Source organism: Accipiter gentilis, chromosome 6 (genome assembly GCF_929443795.1).
Source record: "Accipiter gentilis chromosome 6, bAccGen1.1, whole genome shotgun sequence".
NCBI lineage: Eukaryota > Metazoa > Chordata > Aves > Accipitriformes > Accipitridae > Astur > Astur gentilis.
The window spans coordinates 33,253,570-33,276,744 of NC_064885.1; the positions used below are offsets into that span (position 1 = coordinate 33,253,570).

The 23,175-nt window shown below is 44.8% G+C and overlaps 1 protein-coding gene across 1 annotated transcript in view; it reads right to left on the reverse strand.

Moving 5' to 3' along the window:
- Positions 1–5,371: 5,371 nt before the first annotated feature.
- PDE6D (phosphodiesterase 6D) overlaps positions 5,372–23,175 on the reverse strand; it is a 39,568-nt gene continuing 21,764 nt past the window's right edge. Inside the window, exons 2-5 of the mRNA XM_049802885.1 lie at positions 14,148–14,236; positions 9,262–9,387; positions 8,302–8,407; positions 5,372–6,004 (exon numbers count right to left, since the gene is read on the reverse strand). Of these exons, the coding sequence (XP_049658842.1) occupies positions 5,923–6,004; positions 8,302–8,407; positions 9,262–9,387; positions 14,148–14,236 (403 nt within the window). The 3' untranslated portion in view covers positions 5,372–5,922. The remainder of the gene's footprint in view (positions 6,005–8,301; positions 8,408–9,261; positions 9,388–14,147; positions 14,237–23,175) is intronic.

The window sequence follows — 23,175 nt, forward strand, 5'->3', positions numbered from 1 at the left end:
GCTGGTCCCCAGCAAAGGCCGGGGGCTGCGTTCAGCCGTGGGGAGCCCCACTGACCTGTTAGCCTTGGCCTCAGGCTCTTGGGGCTTCTTGTGCATCCCCCAGCTTGGCAAGGGTAGGGCCGAAGGAGGGACGAAGGCAAGCACGTGGCATGGAGGCGTTGGTTCCTGTGGGAGATGCTGGGACACCTCGCTCCCCTGGCGGGAGCAGCCCCGGTCCTAACCATGTGCCCGTCGGTATCCCCGGGGGCTCCAGGCTGGCACGGGGCTCGGCGAGTCCAGCCCAGTGTAAGGGCCACTTCTCTCTTGGGGTAGAGCTGGTGGCACGTCCCATCCCGGGTGGCCCGCCAGCCTACCTGGCATCGAGCTGGCCCTCGATGGCTCTCCGGGTGTCCCCAGCCGACAGGGTGACCCAAACCAGCGTCCTCCCCGTTCGGCTGCCGGCACTGTGCAGTCCAGGCAATATTGCTGTATTGCAGCACCATCTAGTGCTGTGGGATGGGGAAGCCCAGCACCCCAACGCTCCCCTCGAGAGCGGACAGGCCATGGCTGTCCGGTGTCCGTAGGTCTTGCTGCCAAGGCCAACCTGCCAGGAAACCCAAACAGGCTGCTGGTGATGGGGATGAGCAGGCAGCACAGCGTGTCTGCTGGCCTGGAGCAGCCAGAGCTATCCCCGCTCCCCATGCCACTGTTCCATGCCAGGGAATTTCCTGCGAGGATCCTGGGAAGCATCAGGGGTGTAGACATTCCCAGTTCCTGAGCCAAACGTATCTGGCCTCAGCTGCTGGTTTTGCCACCTTCTCCCGTGGAAATTGGGCCTCTGCCCTCTCCTCTGGCGACTTTTGCTTCTCTATCAGCCAGGTGACCCCAGCTCTGTAAGTCCCTCACCATCAGGGTCTTCCCATCACTCTTGTGGCTTCCTCCTTGCATCCCTGGCGGTTTCTTGGTATCCATCTTCCATAGCTGGTGTGAGTGTGGTCCCTTCCCACAACTTGTCACTGTTCCCCTTTTGCACACCCGGGGCAATGCCAGCCTTTTCCAGCATGGATTTTGGGACACTAGGAGAGCTTTCTGCAGCACCATCCTGCTGTCCCCTCCTCCCCTTTCTACATGTCCCCAGCTTGTCCCCTCTCAGCTCATCATCCCTTCTGGGTGCCTGCCACACTCCCTACCCTGCCTGGATGTCGAGTGTTGGGGAAGCAGAAAGGATTTTGGCATGGGGAGAATGGTGCAGGCAGGATTTTGGCACGGAACTGGATGCCATAACGGGATGCTCTGCAAGAGGGGCTGTGGCAATGGCTGGGCCCGTTCCCCTCCCGCAGCGGGCCATGCTGGTGGGGAGCACTGCCATAGACGTGGATGTCAGGTGTGCAGGGGGGTGAGGTGGGTGCTGAGCCCCAACAGAGTTTGCACCCAGGTCCCACAGCACCGAGGGACTGCTGGCCGGAGGCTCACTAGGGCAGGAGGAGTTGAGCACCTTGGACTGATAAGGGACCCTTTGGGTCCTGCCTCTGCCCTGGCTGCCCAACTGTCTTTGGGGATGGATGGGGCTGTCCCCAAGTCACCTGGCAGCCCTGAAGTCCTGGTGTCCGAGCATTCCAATGCCTGGTTGGGACTCTGCACTGTCCCTGCAACCCAGGAGTGGGATCGGTGCCCCCCAAAAGGGACAGAGGGACCTGAACCTTCCCAGCCCTCCTGTCCCCCTCCCAGGGCTGCTGGGGGAGGATGGAGCTGGGTGAAGTGGGATGAGAAGGTGCTGACTCCACAGGCTGCCACATGCTGCCTGCTGCCACGCGCTGCCTGCTGCCTGCCCGTGCTGCCTGCACCCATGGGAAGGTAAGAGTAGCGAAGCAGGCACCGAACATAACGTGGCCCTGGGCTGTTTGTGCGCCTTTTGTTCGCCAGTAACCTTCGTGAATCAGCTAATTAACCGCATTAGGACGGCTCTGCTTCCCTGCCTGAGCGTTATTGGGCAGGGCAGATCTGGGGCAGCGCGCCAGCGGAAGCCCCGGTCGGCTTTGCCAGGCGGTCAGGCAGCTGAGAGCCCCTGCGGTGGCCGTGGAAGGTGCCTGGGCATCAGCTGGGGTAAGTAACACCCTGATGGAGTGCTGACAATGGGCAGCAGCAAGGGTGTGAGAGCCTGGTGCTTGCTGTATGGTAGAGAGAAGCTGGCCCTGTTTCCCCATCGCAGCATGCAGGCAAGAGCCCAATGCACCCAGCGTCAGAGTCCCGCTTCGCAGCCAGCCCTGCATCCCAGTGATGGGTGGTTTTCGTTGCCATAAGTGATGCCTGTGCTTCAGGGAACCTCTGTGGTGTGATGGACCCCAAAATCACGCAGAGAGCTACCTAAAGCCAAAAGCGTCTTCTGTATTGCCCTCCTGTGCTACCTTGCCACTTTTACCCAGTGGCTGTGCAAGACCCCAGCTTGGAGGGCTCCCAAGTGAAGACATGGCTGAAGGGCAGTGAGGGTTAAGCTTGCTTTTTACAAGCTTCACCCTAAATCTCTCCATGGCAGCCTCCCAGGCTGTGCACAGCCCTGGCCCTCACCTACTTCTCCCTCCCTCCTTCTGCTTCCCGATGCGCCTCTGTGGCCTCTGACTGCATGTCTGGGCTCTGCAGGGCTGTCCTGCCCTTGCTGCCAGGTTTCTGCAGGCTGCTGGGGTGGCTCACAGCCCTCTCAACGTGGGGGGGTGAACCCCCATGTGGCAGCTGTCTGGCTGGTGGGGAGCAGCCTCCCGAGCACGATCCCTGCCCTGAGGCTCTTGCAGAAACAAATGCCCTCTGCATGCTGGCAGCTGGAAGGCACTCGTGCCTGCCACGGGAGCTGCCGAGGCCAAAACACCATGGCTGTGAACAATAAGCTGGGGAAAGCCGTGGCTGTTGGCTGGGATTCACCTGTGGTGGCTGCCGCTGCTGAATGCGGCCGGTTCCCTCTCCCAAAGTGCCACTTGGCTAGTCAGATGCCAACAGCTCCAGCAAGCACCGGGAGGCAGCAGCTCCAGGTGAGCCAGGGTTTTTGCAAGCAGTTGGGCTCTGGGAAGGGCCCTGTGTGGTGAGAAGCTTCTTGTCTGGCCCAGCCAGGTCCAACCCCCCCAAAAAATGCCCCTCTCGCCACCATGGGGCCCTCCCCTCATGCAGAACCTGGCATGTGGACCAGGCTGGGGGATGTTTCCCTGCCCCAGAGATGCCTACCAAAGCTGGGAGTTTCCAGGTGGGAACTTTTTTGTTAAATAAAAGGGGGGATTGCTCTGTTGCTCCCCACTCCCACTTCTCCACCCCCCACCTGCCTTTGCACAGAGGGTGGCATGGGGCTGCCCTCGGGCCGTGGCCAGAACCACCCTGGGCACATGGATGGGTGGTGGCAGTGGTGACACACATCCCGGACCTCCTGCTCTGCTCTCGCCCTTTCCAGCCCCACTTTTCCCTTTGGTGCCCCAGTGCCGGTGACCCCATGCAAGGGAGCCGAGAGCTGCCCGCACCACGCTCGGGCCCTGGGGATGGGATGTGGTGAGGGCAGCGCCTTGGCAGTGTCTCCTGCCTCTTCTCCCAGGGGTCCCAAATCCCTGTCAGCCCCACGGGGAGGGGGCCTGCAGCTGCCTGGACCAAGCACGGGCTCCTGCTCTGAGCCCCTGGGGGCCCTTTGCCTGGATTTTGGGTGGTGTCTAGCCAGACCCCGCTGCCCTACCGGGGCCTTTCTGCTGGCTGGATCTGGCCCTCTGCTCTCACCGGGCTCCGGCGTTTGCTTCATCCGTTCTTTAAGGGATGCTGGGGGGGACTGGGAGAGGCTGGGGGGGGGGGTACTGGGAGAGGCCTGGTCAAGGGACAGGAGCGGGTGAGCTGCCAGCTATTTCCCACGGTGCCACTTGAGGGCGGCAATGACCCGCCGCAGAGCCGCCGCCGCGGGACCGGCCAGCTCCAACTGGGTGAACTGGGCGAACTGGGGACAGCCCGGGCCAGGCAGGCGGGGAGGAAAGGGGCTCCAGATTTTCCCCCGGGCCGCCTCAGGATCCGCGTCCCTCCAGGGCCATTACCCAGGGCAGCTCACCCCGCGGGAGCCGCAGCCAAAACCCCCATGGAGACCCTTAGGGTGTGCGGCTCTGCAGGGAGGGCAACCCCCCCGGGCGCCATCCTTGCCGATAAGGTTAAGTGGGTGCGAGAATTCGGAGTTTGCCATTAGAAGAAAAGGCATCCAGGTTAGGTTGAGTCCCGCTGGGAGCATCCCTCTGCTACGGGGCCAGAGGCTCCCCAGCACTTGGTTGTAGCTCAGCTTGGCAAGAGGAGACGTCTTCTGCCTGTCTCTGCTAGATACCTCGTGTGTGTGTGTCTAGCAGAGCATCTGTCCTAGAACATAGAGGTACCTGCTCTCAAGACCCTCAACATTTCATTTTTTTCCTTTTTGGATAGCTTTTGTCTCTCCTCTTTGATGGAGATCACCATCACTGGGTTTCGTTCATGCTGGGTGCAGAAGGTGGTTTTGGTGGATCCCTTTGTATAAAGGCTGGCCTAGGATGGGTCACGCTGCTGAGAAGACTCTGCCCTGTGGCTCCAGGAGGCTGAAATCCATCAGTGAGGTCTCATGAGAAAGCTGCTACAATGGCTAATGCTCTTCCCATGGGGATTAATGGTCAAATTTCAATTCACCTAAAAAATAATTATGCTGTATCCCTCCCACATACACCCAGTGGCTCAATCCAGGATCTGAAATGATGCATTTTGTTTCCCTGTGACTCTCCCGAGAATCTCAATGCCAGCCACAGGACAGGCTGACAAAGGTGTTGAGCGATCATAAAGCTGCCCATGATGTTTAAGAGCAGAAACTGGAGATGCCCCTTTCCCAAGATTTGCACTTGCTAGAGCTAATTAGAAAGGACAAGGGGAAAGAGTAGCGGTGGGGCTCGAGAAGCCCGTCATAGCAAAATTGCTGCTGTGTGTCATTAAAGCCACGCACACTTGGGGATTGTTGGTAGCAGCAACTGCAGCCACAGCTGTGCTTCAGGGAGCTCAGCCCAGCACAGGACTGATACTGGTGGGCTCAGGGGAACACAGGTTTTCTGGAGGGGTTTGAGTGTCCCCCAGGAACTTAGAAAAGCAGAAGTGTGCAGTCCTGCTCAAGAAACCAGTCGCTGGGCAAACACGACAAACTGCCCTGAGGGATTAACGGACAGAAATGAGGCCAAGAAGAAGCGTTGATCAGAGCAGTCAGGAAACATTTCCTACGTGGTCATCTGGAGGAAGAGAAATTTAACAAGGATATGGGGGCTGTAGAAGAAGCAGGGCTGTGGACAGCCCTGTTCTGCTGCTGGCTTGAGTGATAGGAGTTTGTGCCTGCTGCGAGGCGTTTTTATAACAGAAAGGAAAACGCACAGAACTAACATTTCTTCCCTTCTTTGGACGGTAGGAATGTTTTAATTGAGAAATTTGTTTTAATTACATTAGGTGATATCACAGTCTATTTTACAAGTTCAGGGTAAGAGGATGTGTGGACCAGTTACACAGAAATCCAGTGAAAGGATAAAAACCTACAACATGAGAAAAATGAAAAGGTTAACTTAATCCCCCAAAAATGAAATGCATTGAGAGTTTGGTGTGAGTGGAAAAGGGAGATTACACCAGGATCCAGAGAAGTACAAAGGATGAGACTAATGTAATTTACAGTATTGGTTCTGCCTGACCATCGTTTGCCCATGTTCAGAGACAGCCTCTATTCCCCAGTGCATCGCTGAGCAGATGGTCCTGTCTCTGAGGGTTTGGTCTGGTCTTGTCAGAGGAGAAAGCAAAATAACTGATGGGCAAAGGTCACAACCCACGTTGAGCTGGTCCCCAGGGTCACCGCCTACAGGAGTAGTGTCTTCCACTGGATAGTCGGGGGGTTCTGCACCAAGAACTGCATGGAGGAAAACTAAAACAGCTCCAAAAAGCCCCATCTCAAACGTAGAAAAGTCTCACTCTGGAAGTGCTTACGAGAAGATCGTCATCATAGAATTTGGTTTCTATAATAACATTACCACTGTGGAAGGAAAAGAGGAGAAAAAAGAGATATTAGAAAAGTTCATGAACAGTAGAAAACAACTGCCCCTCTCAATGCTCTCACAAGCCTAGGCTGACACCTTACCCCATGCAACACGAGCTTTGGTTTGGAGCTGCATGCACTGAGCACTGTGTACTCATCCGGGAGCCATCAGGGCTGAAGGATCTCTCCACTGCATTCCTACATGGAGCAGTTCCCCCCCATCCCTCCCTTGTTGCCCCCTTTCTGGGCACAGTACCACGCAGGCTGCAGAGAATGTTCACGAACAGCAAATTCTGCTCAATTCTCTGGCTAAAATTAAACTAGCAGTCCCAGCACCTTCAGGCCCCTCTCTCTTGCAGTGCATTGTGAAAACTGATGGGAATTCTTTTTTTATTTCCCATCTCTGTCCTCTAGTGCTGAGCAAGCTACTTCAACCAACTTAACATGTCACTTCCCTCAAGAAGTGCTTAAATGCAAACGAACAAGCATATTTTATACAAACTGCAATGGAAACATAGATTTGGGTGTGACAAAGCTCTGATGATTTAAGTTGCTGACTTGGAGATTTTGGTAGATGAAAGTAAGAACTTTGGGGCCATTACAACATCTGGGGACCTGAGCAGTGTGATCGGACCATGTCTAAATAACCTGGCTCTTGAAAATCAAAGCAGCTGTTCCGTTTCCACTGTGGCTCTTGGTATCTGTAACACTGGCAAAGCTGAACCAAATACCACATCTCCATTCTCTCCTGCTATGGAAACACCAAGACAAACACGAGGCCTTTCGGAGTATCAGAAAGTGAGGGGCTCTCCAAGTCTTGGCAGCTGAAAAAAGCTGATTTCTTTGGGCCACAAAAAACTTTTGGATTTCTTTGAGCTGGTGATTCTACTGAAAAGCCTCAAGAATGACTTTAGGACACCTCCATGAATAGGAGAGAGATCTGGGCTGCCCTTGACAAGTGGACAGACTCCAGGGAAAGAATAGAACACTAGAAAATCCTCAAGGTCACTTGAGAACTGGACTCTCACAACTCCCAGTCCTGAAAGGGCCTTGATTTTCCAAGATGGTCAAAACCAACTTGTCAGATGTCTTTATTTCTTTCTTTGATTCCCAAATCTGGCTCCTCCTGTACTGACTGAAAGCCACCAGCTCTGGGAGCCGAGGACATGTGTAGTACTTACAAAGTTCTGAGCAGATTGTGTCAGGGAGCACTATTTGAACACTGATGCTCTCTTCTGAGTCTGCTCTCTCTGAAATGTGCTGTGAATAGAAATCAGTGACGGTAGTTCCCATCCCAGTGCCTTCTCTATGCGACTGGCTTTCCTCCAGACAGGGAACAAGAGGGAAAACACTGGAGAGGGAGGTCTTCCAGAGGACACAGTGACCTTGCAGTGAGACTGGCTGCTCCCTGTCTGCCTCTTGTTGGCAGGAGGGTCCCCATACCCTTCTGTCTCTGCTGGCAACGTGCTCCTCATGTGCTTGCCAGCACCCATCTAGCACTGCAGGGAGGGTGGCTTTTTGTCAGTGATTACAGCTTCCCAGGGCCTCCCTCAAGGAGCCTTTTCTGTCATCCCACCAAAGCTTGTGCCTTGCTGTCCACACTCGGAGCAACGCCCAGCATGCATTATTCCAGGACAAGTCCTAGAAATCAGTGATCTACTCAGAAGTCAATGTGCCAACAGTGGCCAGGACGAGATGTTTCTGAGGAAGGTGTGTGAATCCCACTACAGATGACTGTTTCCTACCTGTTAAGGATATTTTATCCCCAGATACAATTCCGTGTGACTAAATGCATAGTTTATAAGCCAATGTAAAAGATGCAGAGCTTAGCAAAATGGTACAGAGATGAAACAAATGCCAGAACAGCTCTTATGGGTGATATATTGCATGAAAAACAACCACCTTGGTCAAAAGTCAGTGATCAATAGCTGGATTTGAAAATGGCCTAAACATCTCTTTTTTTTCTTTTTTTTTTTTTTTCCTGGGTATTAAGCTGCAAAGCATTTTGAAATCCTTTCACCGTTCACCTTTCAAAAAAAATTACGCAACTCTAATAAAGGATCAGTTCCACTTTCTCCAAACTTTTATTGCTATATTAATGCAAATTGGACCTATGGGAAAGAAGGTAATGAGGTTGGTTTAGCCCCTTTTATCTCTCAACAGCTAACAGTAGTGAGGGTGATTCAGAGTTGGTAGCAGCTCCCTCTCTTCGTTCCCACTGTGGCCCCCAAGAAAATGCCACACACTGCTTTTTCTTTGCCTGCTCTCAGATTCTGTAAGCCCAAGGCACTCACGTTAAAACGTTAGCTGGCATCATCTGTGATTCAGGTGCTGCCTCTATCAAGGACTGCCAAGTGTTTGTGGAGTTAGGAATCACAAAACCGAATTCAAAGAACCATTCTGCAAAGTAAAAAGAAGATCCAGAGGCATTTGAAAGAAGATAAAATCCACAAATGGTCCTTTTGCTTTTCACCTGACAGGCTGGGGAACTCCCTAAACTGTCCTGCCATGCTGCCAATGTGTTTTACATTGAAATTACTTTGTACAGCTTAAACTGCACTGAACCCTGCCCTTCTCTTAAAGCAGATACTCCCTTTCTAAAATAGCTGATGGTAATGATAGTCACACCACTTCCTTAGCATTCAGTGGAAAATTTCACCACACCTAACTGGGAACAGGGAAATCACACTCCACTTCTTGCAGACATCCCCCAGATCCAGTTGAGATGAAGTATACAACTGGTTGCCCAAAAGACAAGGAGCTCAATGTTTTATCTGCCCCTCCTCTGCTCCAGATTACGAGTAATACTGCAGTGAGGGAGGTCATATGTGCAGCTATGGAGTCACACGGACAATACTCAGTGGCACTGCTGTAACCAAGGTAAACCAGAGGCTCCTTTAGTCCAGCCTCCAGTCTGGCAGTGGCCAGCTCTATGTGCTTCTGAGGAAGGTGCATGAATCCTCATAATGGGTGACTCTAAAACAACCTGTTTCCTTGCCTCAGGCAGCCTGCGGTGGATTTATGCCCTGAAGCATGATTACCCAGACTTTTTGCTTACATAACAAAGTGTTAATACACTTATGAAATGCTATCCCTAATACTGTGGCCCATTAGTCCTGACAGGATGACTGCTTCAGTGCTACTCTGAAAAATTAAAATCACCACATTCAACCCATTTTAGTTTCCCTAATCCCTGCAGCACTGGGGGTCACTCCCTGCACTGCAGCAGGACTGCACACAGAGCAGATGCATACCTTCTAGACACTGCCCTTTGAAATAAACTTTCTGTTCCAGTCGGAATTTTTCCATTTGTTCTGCTGAGGAAAAGTTTAATTCCCGAGACACTGCTTTGCATTTCAGGATTTTTTTAGGAACTCGAGCTGTGAAACAGATAAAGAAGCATTATTTGGACACAATAAAACAACTCAGCTGCTTCAGGTGCTATTATAATATACTTCAAATAATGATTAGTGCTAGTACAAGAACATAGTAGCAGGAGAAATGCAAACACAAAGGACTTTGTTTTCACATTTGCAGGAGTGAAATCCAAAATGCAAATAGGTTAAGTATCTTGCCCAGAGCCAGGAATGAAACTTGTGACAGAAACAGGGATACAACACTGATCTCTCAGACTCCTGGTTCTTAGCTGTTTATTGCTAAACCCCACAATTATTCATGTCGAAATATGAGGCACAACTTAAATTTTTACTTTAGGAAGTGTGCTGAAGATCACAAACAGCTGAAGGGCTGCTTAGTACACCAAGCGTGTTAGCTCTTCTCACTTCTCCTTCCCTTTCAGACTGTGCATCCCCAGCAAACCACAAACGGCTATTTCTCAGCCCAGCAGCACTGTTTCAGCCATCTCGCATAGCTCTGGTAAGCCATCCTGTAAAAGTATACAAAATGTCTGTTCCCTAAACATTGAGACCCACACAGGCAGTAAAGTCAGTATCAAACTGGAGAGTTTAGGAGAGAGAGTAATTTGGCAGTCCAGAGTTTCTGGCCTCTTGCAATGGGTGAGACACCAACAGCAAGTGGCAAACTGTACCTGGTAGATATTTCATAAGGCTTTTTTTAGAGGTGGAGGAGTAACAGAAGGGACAGTTTGGGAGCACTGATTAATATGCTGAAAAGTCCTAATCAGGAGAATGAGGAGGGGAGTCAATATACTAAAAAATCTCCCAAGCCCGTCATACTTTGGTGGTGTGATTGTACATAATCCTTCCTGCATTTTAGAAAATGTTTCATGTAAATTTATTAGAAATAAAGAGGGGAGAGAATACAGCTGGCATGTGCTTTAGGAGCCAAACTGTTCCTAAATGGGAAGCGTTATCAAAACATCCACGAGCAGACAGCAGGCTACTATTTAATAAAAGGAAGAGTCTACCAAACCCCAGGCAAATCCATCTAATGTAGAACAGTTTAATGGAGTAGGACTTTGAAATGAAATCAATCTAGAGAGCTGGAGGGTTAGAGAATGTAAGCTACCATCCTGTCCCATGGAGAAGTACACAGCCACAGTTTGTTTTAAAAAAAAAAAGGTAAAAAAGAAAGTTAAAAGTGAAAGGGAAGAGTTTTAAATGTAAAGGCGCTCTAATTATTTTTAGGTTTGAGGGTTTTCTCAGCTAGAAATCTGCATGGCACCATCCTTTACTGCCCTCACAAGTACAGACTACAGCCTGTTGTGAATAAACATCCCTTTGCAGTTAAGTGTAAAGTGACTTGTTAAAGCTATTCTGCAATTTAGTAATTACATTTCTTTCATCCCCAAAACAGACTGCCGAGAATGTTTGCTTTAATATTGCAAAACTACAAAATAAAAGGTTACTTTTAATAAAAGTAGGACTGTGTAGTCTTTAAACTCCTGATCTAAGAGATTTTAATTGATATCATCAAGCAGAAAATTTTAATTGAAATTATTTATTTTAAACTCATTTTAATTTTATACCTCTTTTTTTCCATTAAAAAGACAGAAGAGAAAGAAGGTTGACTCCTGTCAGTTAGGTCCATTTTAAAACATACCGAAATGCAGGTAAGCATAGACTTTATCCTAAATTTACTACTGCTTTTTGTTAACTTGAGGATATACTATACCTGCACATTTATTTAAGCACTTATATAGCTAACATACATTTAGTCAGATACATAATTCTGATTAGATTAGAAAGTGATGAAAGACACATTTCTTATTTACTAAGCAAGTAATTTTGGGTCCAACTGCATTTAGTTAGAAACTGAAATGCAATTAAAATATCCGTATCATTATGTTTTCATATAGTTTAAGAAAATTACCTTAAATATTTGCAACATGTAAGAAAGCAAGCCATCTTAGCCAAACTTATTTTATATTTCAAACTACATCTTTTCTTAGATAATGAAAGGATTATTTGTATTTCTTGAATGAAAACTGGCTGTGGTGACTGGAAACAACACTGGGGATTCTACAAGTGCTAGACCTTAGCAGCTTACTCCAAGATTTGCTTGTATATTGGAAGAAACCAAACTTTATGGATTTGCATCTCCCAGACTGCCTCCCAGTTTTGAATGCACTGTTACTGGATTGAGCTGACTGGTTACATGGAAAAGCTCCAGCTGTCAAAAGCTGGTTTAGATGGTTAATTCCAGTTGCAGGTGCTCAGGCAGTGATCTTCACTACTTTTAGCAGTTTAAGGTTAAGACTTCAGCAGCAATCCAATACCACATTAATATTTTTGTTTAACCTAAGTGGTAATGGTAAGTTTAGGTAGTGATGCAGTATCGTGATTTGAAACATAAGAGTTCATTTTTTTAAAGAAACTGGTACTTAAATCACATAGAAGTCCTGTTTAAAGAAAATATGTTTTATTTACTCTCCTATATATTTGATTCTTTGTTTGCTATGTCTAGACTGTGATTTGCCCTGAATGGCCACACAACACACACACACACAAGTACTATATAATGACATTGAGACACACATGGCCTTCGTTTCAAAACAATTATTCTGCCTGTTTGCCCTCACTGTTTCTGTTGCAGGACTGTACCAGAACTGCATTTCCCCACACCTTCTTTTAATACAGAGTCAGGTTATCCTTTGTTGGACAGCTCTCCCCTTTCTTAGCCTATTTAGTGAGAATAATCTATCCACCACAGCCTTCTTTTCTTGCTAAGCCATACAAGAACAGCTTTTTTCCTCTTCTCCTAAGGAAGACCATCCTCCGACCTGTAATATTTTCAGTGGCTTCTCCTAATAGCTCTTCTCTGCACCTGTTCCAGTTTGCATCCATCTAGAAGATGGATGACTGAACTGCACACCAGATAAGGTCTTAACAATTCCTTGTACAATGGGCATTAATCTCATGCCAGAGTATGTTTTAATTAATTCCCCAAGCTCCTCTGATGGAGGTGAGGGTTCCTGTTCTGTATGTGAGGAAAATCTGAGTCACAGTGAGGTGATATGATTTGCCAAAGCGAGAAAGATGGCAGGATGGAAATGGGGCAACACAACAAACCCTCCTGAGACACAGGTCCAGCTGTCCTCTTTGCCCCAAAGCCCACCTTTCTGCAGTTTACACTGAACCACAGCAGTGCAACAGTCTGTTGAGACAGAGTGAAAAGGATTCAAAGACTAGTCATGTGTCCAAGGAGAAGCTTTAACAGCACAAAATCTGGGAAGACTGAATATTTTTAGCTGATTTTCTTCTGCTTTTTAAAGTCTGATTCCTCATTTCTCCTAGGTCTCCTCTTACACAGTTATTTCAAGAAAGCAAAGCATCACTAACCTGGAGTTTAAGAAATTTAGTATTACACTGATGAATTACCACATTTCTTTTGAAAGTTGTATTTCAATTGCTTTCCTACAGTTGTATATGAATGTGCTGGAATGCTTTTCTTTAATATAGGTATCTTGTATGATAGGCATGAGTAAATATCTGTTAAGGCCTATTGGCAGAACTGTTTGCTGTTAGCACTGGTATGATAATGGCAGTACAGGTTAGCAAGACTGAAGGAGACAAAGCTTGGAAAATGCTTTTGGTAATCACCAAGTCACAGCTTTGCTTTCCTCTAACTCTGACCTGCATCCTCTATTCCTGGCATCAGGCTCCTCTTAAGTTGAGATAACCTACTAGTGGTCCTATTAATGAACTCTTGTCATTAAAGCAGATGAATGTTGACTGGGGGCCAAATGAAGAGAAGGCAACTTGTTTCTCTTGTGCCTTAAATTGGCTTTGAAACCAGGTATATTGCTGGAAGACTACTGGACTCGGTGTTTTGCCACAGATCTTCCGTACGCTCGCTGGGCAGAGGAGAATCTTTATATGCTGGTTGCTTCCTTTGGACACAATGGATTTTCCAATGTATGGGAGAGATAAGTCCTAGTAGTGACAGGCAGAACTCAGTCCTTGATGTTTAACCAAAAATACATCAATGTCACCAGCACAATTAAATGATCAAGTTCACTCCATTTGCTGGAGATCAGCTATGGTACTCACATAATAGAAAAGCCTTCAAAATTAATTCAGTGAGGTCAGACTCTTCACAGAGCCAAAGCAAAGCTCTTGGCAAGGGACATTACCTATCACAGTGCTTTGTCACAAATGGGGATGAGCAAGGGACAGTGAAGTCCTTTGCTACTCAGCGAGGACAGCAGTGGAAAGGCAACAGGCCTTCCTATCGATGGTAGGGGGACAGGAGAGCAGAGCAAATGTGCTATGTATGCCACTTGAAAGCAGAGGTCAAATTTAGTGCAGGAGAATATAAGGACTGTTGTGGTCAGGCAAGGTAACTGTGTATGCTTCTACTCCACTGGTTCTCCATTTGACCTCTACCTTGAGTAAACCCTGTTGTTATACCGAGAAAAGTCAATATATTTTTATACTATTCATTTTGGAACTAACACTCAACCTAGCAAAGATCGGCCACTCATTCCTTACCCAGCTGAGCTCCCTGCTTAGCATTGTTTAACTTGTCCCCTTTGCCAGCCACTGATCCACTCCCACCCTTCTCCACATGTCCCCAGGTCATTGTGGTGGAAGCCTCTGAAGGTGTGAAGTCACAGCTAGGACATCTGTCCTTCAAAGCATGGGTATGCTTGCAACTCTGGTGACCTAGACATGCAGCACCACCCAACCCCAAAATGCACAATAAGGCCACACAGTACCTTCATGCTCGACTCCAGGTACAGACAGATCTTCTGTTCCTTGCCAGAGGATTTTCCCTGTTTCTGCATCCCGAAGGTTCATCCAATTTCTGATTGGGAAGCAATTAAGGAAAACAAGCTATCTACATCCCTAAATGCTGTGCCTAGCATTCTTTGCTAAGCCCTGAAATAGCCTACTTCAGCTGAGTTTCAATCATGTTTTCTGGTTCTCAGGAGGTCAAGGAAAAGGGATGCTTTTTCCCAGAAAATAAATGAACAAACCAACCCTTGACCAGAATGAATGCAACAAGAGTTGTATAGTCACAGATTTAGTTTTCACTTTAGACTGAAGCTTGTTAACCTCATTTATCATTTTCCATTGCTTCTAAAGGATAAAGGCAATGTCACTGTGCTGCAGAGAAGCAAGAACTTTGCTAACAATAACAGATAATTCTACACAAACAATTGCTGTTCTCCAGCATTTGAAAAATGCTAGAAAAAGAAGTGCTTCCTATATAACATTAGAAAAAGAATAACACCCGATTGAGCTTGTTTTCCTCATTTACAAAATATTAATATCAAAGGTTCTGCTATTGCTGTTGACCCACTGCCACTCACAGGAATTCTTCAGCTGCCGAGTGCTAAGCAAAGAGAGACCATCTCTTTTCACTCTCAGCAAGTGAGGATGTGCCAGCTTTCAAAAAGCCCAGAGAGGTGAATTAGCCATTAAAGTTATAGGCAAGTATGAAATACGCATATTTTCAAAGGGACAATTAATAATGATCTTAAGTACACCTTTGAAAAATGTCTCTCACAGCATAACTCAGACATCGACACATCAGAACAAGGAGCCTGCACACCTGCCCGATGTCATTTTGAACAGGGATACAGCCATCAGTAAGCCCAAGGCCCTCAGCAGTCTCCTGCTCCACAGCCCATCAGGGTGGCTCCAAGGAGTCACCAGCATAAAGACAAGCAGCCAGACTAGAGCGGGATCGGTGAGATAAGGCCATGCAAACCAGTGCCTTTCCAGGTGTTTCCTTCTGCTGGTTTATGGCAATGCACCCTTTGTACTCAGTACTTCCTAGCCAAGAGACTGGAAACTATCTGGGAGAAGGGGAGAGATGAACTGCTCAAGGAACTGACTGGGGAGGTAGAGAAACAGAAGAGGGACAATATGGACCTTGATGTAGGTATAAATAGGAGCTGTCAGAGATAGGCATATTGAACTCATCCTCTAACATACACAGTTTCCAGGCAGACTCACACAAACTCGTCACATTGATCAAATTTTCCCAGAGCTCCAGGGAAGAAACAGATGCTTTAGCAAATTTTGCATTACAGGGTAACATTTGTTTTAAAATTACATGTGTGGAGGAGGAAAGGGAAGATGGCTGCTTCAGCGCAGATGTGAGGAGCCTTTCCCTTCCTGAAGGCTGGCCAGACTTTTCATGTCCCACTGAAAAGACAAGAGGGAGGAGAAAGGTGGGAGTGTGTGCACAGAGTCCGTTTACACAGACATGGCCTTACAGCTTCCAAAACTTAGCAACAACTTGGAGCACAGGAAGAGGGAGTGTAGGGCAGCCTGCTCACATCCTTCTGGACTTGTTCTAAAACACATAATATCTACCACTTGTTTTGGGATTAAGCCAAAAGTGAAAGGGAGAAGATGGAAAGCATCATCCTTGGGGGTCCCCATATGCCACCTCCATATCCTGGCAGAAAGCTGGAAAGTGGAGATCTCTCCCCAGCTAGCAAACCAAGGGAGATGGGGACTGTAGGCAGGCAAGTCAGAGAGAGAAAATGAGCAGCAGCATGGCAAGAAGAACCTGCAGCAGGGCTAGGCACTTCATGTGGTGCTGGCTGGAAGACTCCAAGTCCCCAGCCAACACAACCTGCAGGATGGAACCACCCCAACCATAATTTAAAATGTCAAAAAAAATCCACCATTTTTCGATACCTCTTCCCACAGACAAACATACAAACTAGCCAAGGTGAAGCTATTTGCATACAGAGCAGTGTGCAATCTATCAAATGCCATGTATGAGGGAAAAAATAACAAATGAGACAATCTGAGCATCTCACTGACAAATTCATTTATCTTCACAACACCCTGTGATGCAAACACTCTTGACTATTAGCTCTACAGTAATTCAGTAAATTGGGCACTTGATTATCAAAAACCTGTATTACCTTTAAAAAATTAATCCCTTCAGAAATATTTACTTGCTATTTGTTCACTATCAATATCAGTGGGAGTTAGGAGCTCACAGGTCTGGCTATAGGTTGTGTAGTGACAAACTGAGGAGTAGACAAGTTCCTCTGAACTGGAGATGAAACACTAACCAGAACAGCAAACCCAGCACTGCACAGCAACTGATACAGCCTCCCAAGTGCTATACCAGTACTCTAACTAATGCACTATCTTCCTTTTTCCTTGCCATCCCTTGCCTTGCCTCACCTTACCTTCCTGCCCCTCTTCCCTTATCAATTTCTGGAGTACTTTGAAATCACGTTCACCATTTTCAGAAGTATTACATTGGAAGTGCCGTTCAAAGAGTATATGTAGTCTCACAGCTTAATTGTTATCCTTACTTGAAATAGGTAGTTATAGAGTGATCTACTATTTCTGGTGAGAGAAAACACTACTGTAGACTACTGACCTCTGTTTCTTCTCCTTATAAGGATTTATCTCTCAATGTAGTCCAAGAGAGATGATACGTTACGTTGCCATGCTGAACAATGCTAGACATGTTAACATTTGGGGTGTTAGACTTCTATAAAGTGCTATCAGACTTTGTTCTGTATTGATGTTCCACTGTAAGAGTAAATCCATGCAGGACAGCCTGCACCATGCTTTGTATTCTGACTGTCAAATTAAAGATGAAGAATAAATAAAAAGCTCAAGACTTTATCTCTGCTGATGAAAGCATGCAGGTCAGCAATGCATGCCACAGTTCCTAGGAAATATCTTGTATTTAAACAATCTGGACATTGCTAACCCACATAAATTCCATGTCAAATGAATAAAGGTTTAGCATCAGTGTAGCCAAAGGCTTTCTGGCCTATGTACAGGTTCAGGACATGCTTTTCTAACTTCTGCAAATAAAAAAATGAAAACCTGCTATTCAGAGTGTATATGCAGAGTTAAAATATGTGTATCCAGACATATATTAAGGGATCAGAATAGTCTAGCCAGTTCACAACCTTTCTCCCAGTAACTAAGCACTATTAAAAGGGAAGAATAAATCACCAAATCTTGAAAGTGCACACACACAATCCTCTTCTATTGGAAAAAATACTTCATGTTCAAGAAATTAATTCTTTTTAAAAAATAAATGTTTAAAAAGAAAAAGGGATCTGAAAAAAATTTCCTAAGTCAAAATTGAGATAATTTATAAAACTTTAGTGTAAAGGAATTAAAAAAACCCAAAAAAACCCCAAACCCCATCACAAGTGATTTCTTGGCAAGGGAATACCTGACAAAGCAGCAGCTGTACTGTTACCTAGTTAGCAGCTTATCACACTATTTCTGTCATCTTGGATAGAAAGACTGGTACTAGAACATACCCCAGAGTGAAGAAAATGGAGATCTTGAACCAAACCCACACACACTGTTATCTTCTAATGTGTTTAATTGGTTTAAGATTCTTCCATCCCAGCATGAGAGATATTGTTACTAAAAATAAAAAGTGCTCCATCTTCTGAGCAGCAGTGGAGACCTGCAGGCAGGATGAAGAGGGCATTTTAAGTATTATTCAAAAGGAGAAAGTAAATTAATATAGGTTTAACACAATTACTCTTTTTGAAGAGGTTCATGTCAAACCACCTGGCAGGGGTAACTAAGGAGAGCAAGTAGAGAGCCAGGCAGTTACAGCTTTGTGAAGCTAATATATATGAAAAAAAAGGAAGAACAATAGTATATTCCTAATTCAGCTTCTCATTCTAAAATCACAAGAACACCATCTTACTATTAAATTTTCTCCTGGATTTGGGGGGGTTTTGTGGTTTGGGTTTTTTTTTTGTAGGAAACAATGTCTGATTTAAGACTCAATAGATCAAATACTCTTCAATCCTGAAGGCAAGGAAGGATTAGGTAGAACAGCAGAAGGAAGGGTGTACTGTTGATCTATTTATATTCCACCACCTATTGGGTCAGTAAAGTCTTACATAAAAGCTTTGTAGTAGCTGGAATTTGACTTGCTTTATATACATGACATGAATTAGCTTCCTCACAGACCTACTTTGCTTAGCCTGATGAAGGGAAATGGTTTGTGCATTTCTAAATCCAAGTTTTGTTGTCCTGAATACCTCTGATCTCAGAACAGAAATTCTTTCTTTTTTGTATCTGTCACAGAGATCACTTTGTTCAAACAAATGAAAATATACAAACTTATCTTTAAGTGCTTTAGCATTGCAAAAGATTCCAATGTATTACCACAGTGGTAATTAAGAATAACCTTGAAGGAAGAGAATGAGTATAAACAAAATGAATCATTAAAGTAGTATGGAGTTAAAGAAGTTCTGCCCTAATCTCCCTGACTATTATTTGTATATTGTAATTTTTAGCACTTCTTGAATATCTCAAAGGCTGCAGCAAACAGTATGTGTAATTTCTTCCATTAAAATGGTCCATTTTTAACTTTATTCCTTGCTGTCTACACCATGTTAAAACCTTAGGAACTGCTGCACTCCTATCTTTCATAATAAAAGCAAACCTAATGTTCATAACCACTTCTGGAAGGGAAGGACTTTCATCATCTTTGCCAGCTTTTTTTTTGTTGTTCGTTTTTTTGTTTTTTTCTACATGAAATGCAACATTAAGAACAGTTCACTACATGCCAGGTGCAAACAGGATCTCAACAATTAATGTGTTAATAAGAATTGTCCTATGAGACAAATGACAGAGAGAAGGTAAGAGAAGGTAGAGCTGAAAGCCCTGAACAATTCAGACTTATATCTCTGTTGCAGACCCAGAAAAGCTTCCGATCTGGACTGCCCAACTTCCACTCTTGATTTTACATTGTCTGTCATCTGTCGTGAAAAGCAGACACAACCAGGCACTCATGACCTGAGTGAGCATGTTACTTTAAAGAATGCTATAGGTAAGTAAAGATCAACCTTTAGGGGTTATATTTTTATCAGACATATTTTCCCAGAAGAATATTTGCATCTCAGTTGTTTCAATCCAATCTGAGGGGTAAGGGCCAAAATAAGTTACACAAAATCGCTACCAAACTACAGGATTACGAAGTAGACCACCCAAATGGCCTTATGCTTCTACTCCACTCATGCCATTCATCCTCTAATCTTTTCAATCTCTAATCTCACTTTTTATTACAACTCCCAAATCTCTCTTCCACAGAACTCTTAATCATGTGCTTAAATTTAAGCATATGCACAGACATTCTGCTGAATCAGGTCTTTGAGTTCACTCTGTTCGCAATCAAGAGAAATGCTGCTGGTTTTGGTGTTTAATAAACCACAAGCATACATGTCGACAGTGTGTTAAGAGAAAAGAAGTGTTTCCTCCTAGTCTAAGAGTGAAATTCAGTGCAAAATCATATCTGAAGGAACTGAATGAGCGTCCATCCATTCTGTCTAGTAACAGAAGTACCAGAACAAACACACAAACTGGAAGCTATTCCTCAAACATTACTGGAGCCTTTGGGTATAGGACTGTCAAATTCTCCTGCTTTCAGACAGCAGTACACTCTCTTGGGTTCCTGATTAGTCAGAAAGCGTGCTATGACAGCTCTTACAGGAGCAGGTATTTTGTAAAACTCCACTATTATAAAACAACTTTCCTGGAGTGACGCACAAGATATGGGTTACTGTGCTTCTCCAAATGATGGGAGGTGCTGGGGACTGGAAAGGTGCTCTATTAAATCCTCAAATGGAAGGAAGCCAATTATCCCTTCAAAGCACTCCTGACACTCCTGTACTCACTGTAAAAGAGCCTACTTTTAAAGTCTCCTGCACAGAACAAATTGCTGTGCAACAGAAGCTAGGGAGATCCACAGATTAATGTGAACCACATGACAAAATGCAGCAAAAATCCTCAGCAACCAACAAAGTCATTTCACAGCAAATTATGTAATCAGAGGGATATATTTAACAGCTATAGCATCATAGCAAAAAAATCAACACAACATCATATACTGGTGTACTTTGTACTTTCCTTTTTACTTTCCGCCTTACATCTTTGCTTGCAGATGCTGCCTATATGGATCTTATATCACCACAACACATTTTCATCTAACATCCATCAAACAGTCCTGGATTAACCTGTTCTTGGCCCACACTTGGAAAGACAGTCACACATATTACTGAATACCATGTCAACTTTACCCTAATTGTAATAGAAAATTATGCTAATAGGGCAGAAGTTAATATTGCTACATTATATTGTATTGTATTAAGTAGACCTCAGATAATTTCTGCTATGCAGTAAGGTTGGTCCTGTTGTTAAGCTACAGCATTCATTGCTATTTGTCACGTTCTCCCTGTACCTTGGGTAACTGTTTTGAAGATGAGCTATGTTCCCACCACGAAGTATTTCCTGCTTGAACCCCTGAATATATATTAACAGGGCTCATGTTGAGGCACACTGCAGAAGTCTAGAACAAAAATGCAGCACAGGTCAATTCATAGTCAGATTGGCTGCAAAGAGATGCTAATCAAACTAGAGAAATACAGAAGCCATTTAACTCTGCATGCTTTGGAAGTGCAGTAAAACCATGTCCAACATTTGTTAATAAAAATTTTATGCAGACTATCCAGTTTAATATCTGTGCCTTTCAAACCATTTAGGTTGAATAATACAGTTACTATTCAGTATTTTCATCAAAATGAACAATTAGCATACCTCTCTATGCCATAGCATCCTGGTGACATCATGTAGCAGAATAAGGCAGAGTTTGCTTTCAGTTAGTTTATGTTTAAATTTCACTCTTATCAATTTACTGTCCAAAAATATTCAGAGTGAAATCTCTCCAAATCTTAAATAATTAAATCAAGATTGGTGATACCTGTAGTAGGCTTGACAAAAGCAGGTACCTGTATAAAAACAATGAAGATGGAGAGCTCCTAGGCTTTGGAAAGAGACGTGTCCAGCATGGGCAGGCAGGGTGGGAGAATGTGTTTTGTTTCTTCAGTAAAACACAGCAATATTGCAAATTAAGCCAGGCTTCCATTTCACTGACTTGTTCTCTCTTCCTCAAACCAAAGAAGCAAGAAACAAATGGATGTACACTTTGAAGGAGAGAGTTATAGACCTATTGAGATGAAGCTAAGGGTCATCAGGAGGGAAAAAGGTAAAAAAGAGTAAATTACTGTGGTTTGCAAACAGCTGAACTAGGGACAGATGTAGACACTATCGTTTCAGGATTTATTTCTCTGTCCAGATGAGTTTAGTCTTGTAGAAGCTTAACTCTCAGAAATTCCAGCAATTTTTGTCACTGCTGAGCAATAGGAGCCAATTTAGGCATTTGCAAGTAACCTTTGATTTCTTCAGACAAAAGCAGCAATATGTGATGTTCCCCCAGCAGCCCCTGCCTGCATCAGATGAGAAGACTGCCTTTTTACCCCGATGTACCAGCAAAGACCACATAGACAACACTTCCAGAGCATGTGCTAGGCACTTCTCTAGGAACTGAGCTCAACCTAAAAAAACTAACCACTTCTAAGCTCCAAAAGAAAATACCTAAGATTTGAGATTCCTAATAATCAAAGTTAAAGCAAAAACCAAAATGCATTTGTGGTACACAGAATAAGATGTTCTTTAAAGTGGGAATAAGCTCCAAATCAAATCTACACACACAGATTGCCAGCTTATGGGGCAGGTTCTCCTGTCAGAGGGAGCAAGCTGTTTTCTATGCCAGATCTGTGGAAGCGCTTTGTTTTCTACTATTAGAAATGTGTATTGTTTCCTCTAGAAACAGAGGTTAAAATGGTTCCTAGAACCAGATAACAGTGTCAAAATAAAAGCAAGCTGAAGCAATGTAGTGGTTTTATGTCGCTTTCTGTTGCCTATGTTTTTTAGGTTTTTCTTTGGCTTCTCTGAATAGGCTTGAATTCCTTTATACCAATGCCTCAGCAGGAAAAACAACATGCAATCACATCTGGAGATGGCTTTACATCCTAGGTAGTAAAACAATCAATAACTTAGAAAAACTCATCATTGCTTGCAGAACCATCTTGGAAGCATGAATCGCACAAAGAAAATTATTTTCTGTTTTCCAGTGTGATCACACTCAACTCCTCCCCATCTTCCCTTCATTTTAAATGGATCTCAAAAATTAGCATGTTAGAAAAGCTTGAGCTCATGCTAAGAACCCTTTGAATATTAACATAATTAATGTCATCAGTAATACTCTGAGTTTGCAGAAACAGCAGGTGAATCAATGGGAATGATGTATTCATCTGAGAAAAGAATGTGACCTTTAAAATCCATAGGGCTTTATCAGAACGCAATTTTAAAGTGGGTTGCTTGTAGCTCAGTGGAAAGAACAAAACTGAATGTAACTAAGGAGAAAGCTAATAGAGACACCACATATACCAGGGAAACTAAAAATACAACTGAAACATAAAACACTGGGACCTCCTTACAGAAGATGCCTCACCTATATCAAAAGGTGAGGCAGCTAGCAGGACAGCTTGAGAACCCACTCCAAGGAATGCTATGATGAGGGAAAGGCAATTAAAAGAACATTCCTGCAATTCAAATCTGGCTGGATAGAGATTTTTTTAATCCAGAATGCTTAAAACTAAGTTAAATGCTTTAAACCCCCAAACAATTTGGAATAAGTTTGCCCACTTTTTTATTTTAGCATATCAAACAATTTTCCCTTCTGCAAGTGAATGCTAAAAGTGATTCAGCAATTGAAACAACTTCATTTCATCTTAACTACTTCAGAACATTCAATCATTTCAACACAGCTGAACTATTATGATAATATTTCAAGGTTCTCAGCAATAAGTGAACTAGAGGGAGTTTCATGGAAATAATCTATCACAGGGTTCTGGTGAATAACTTCATTTTCATAGA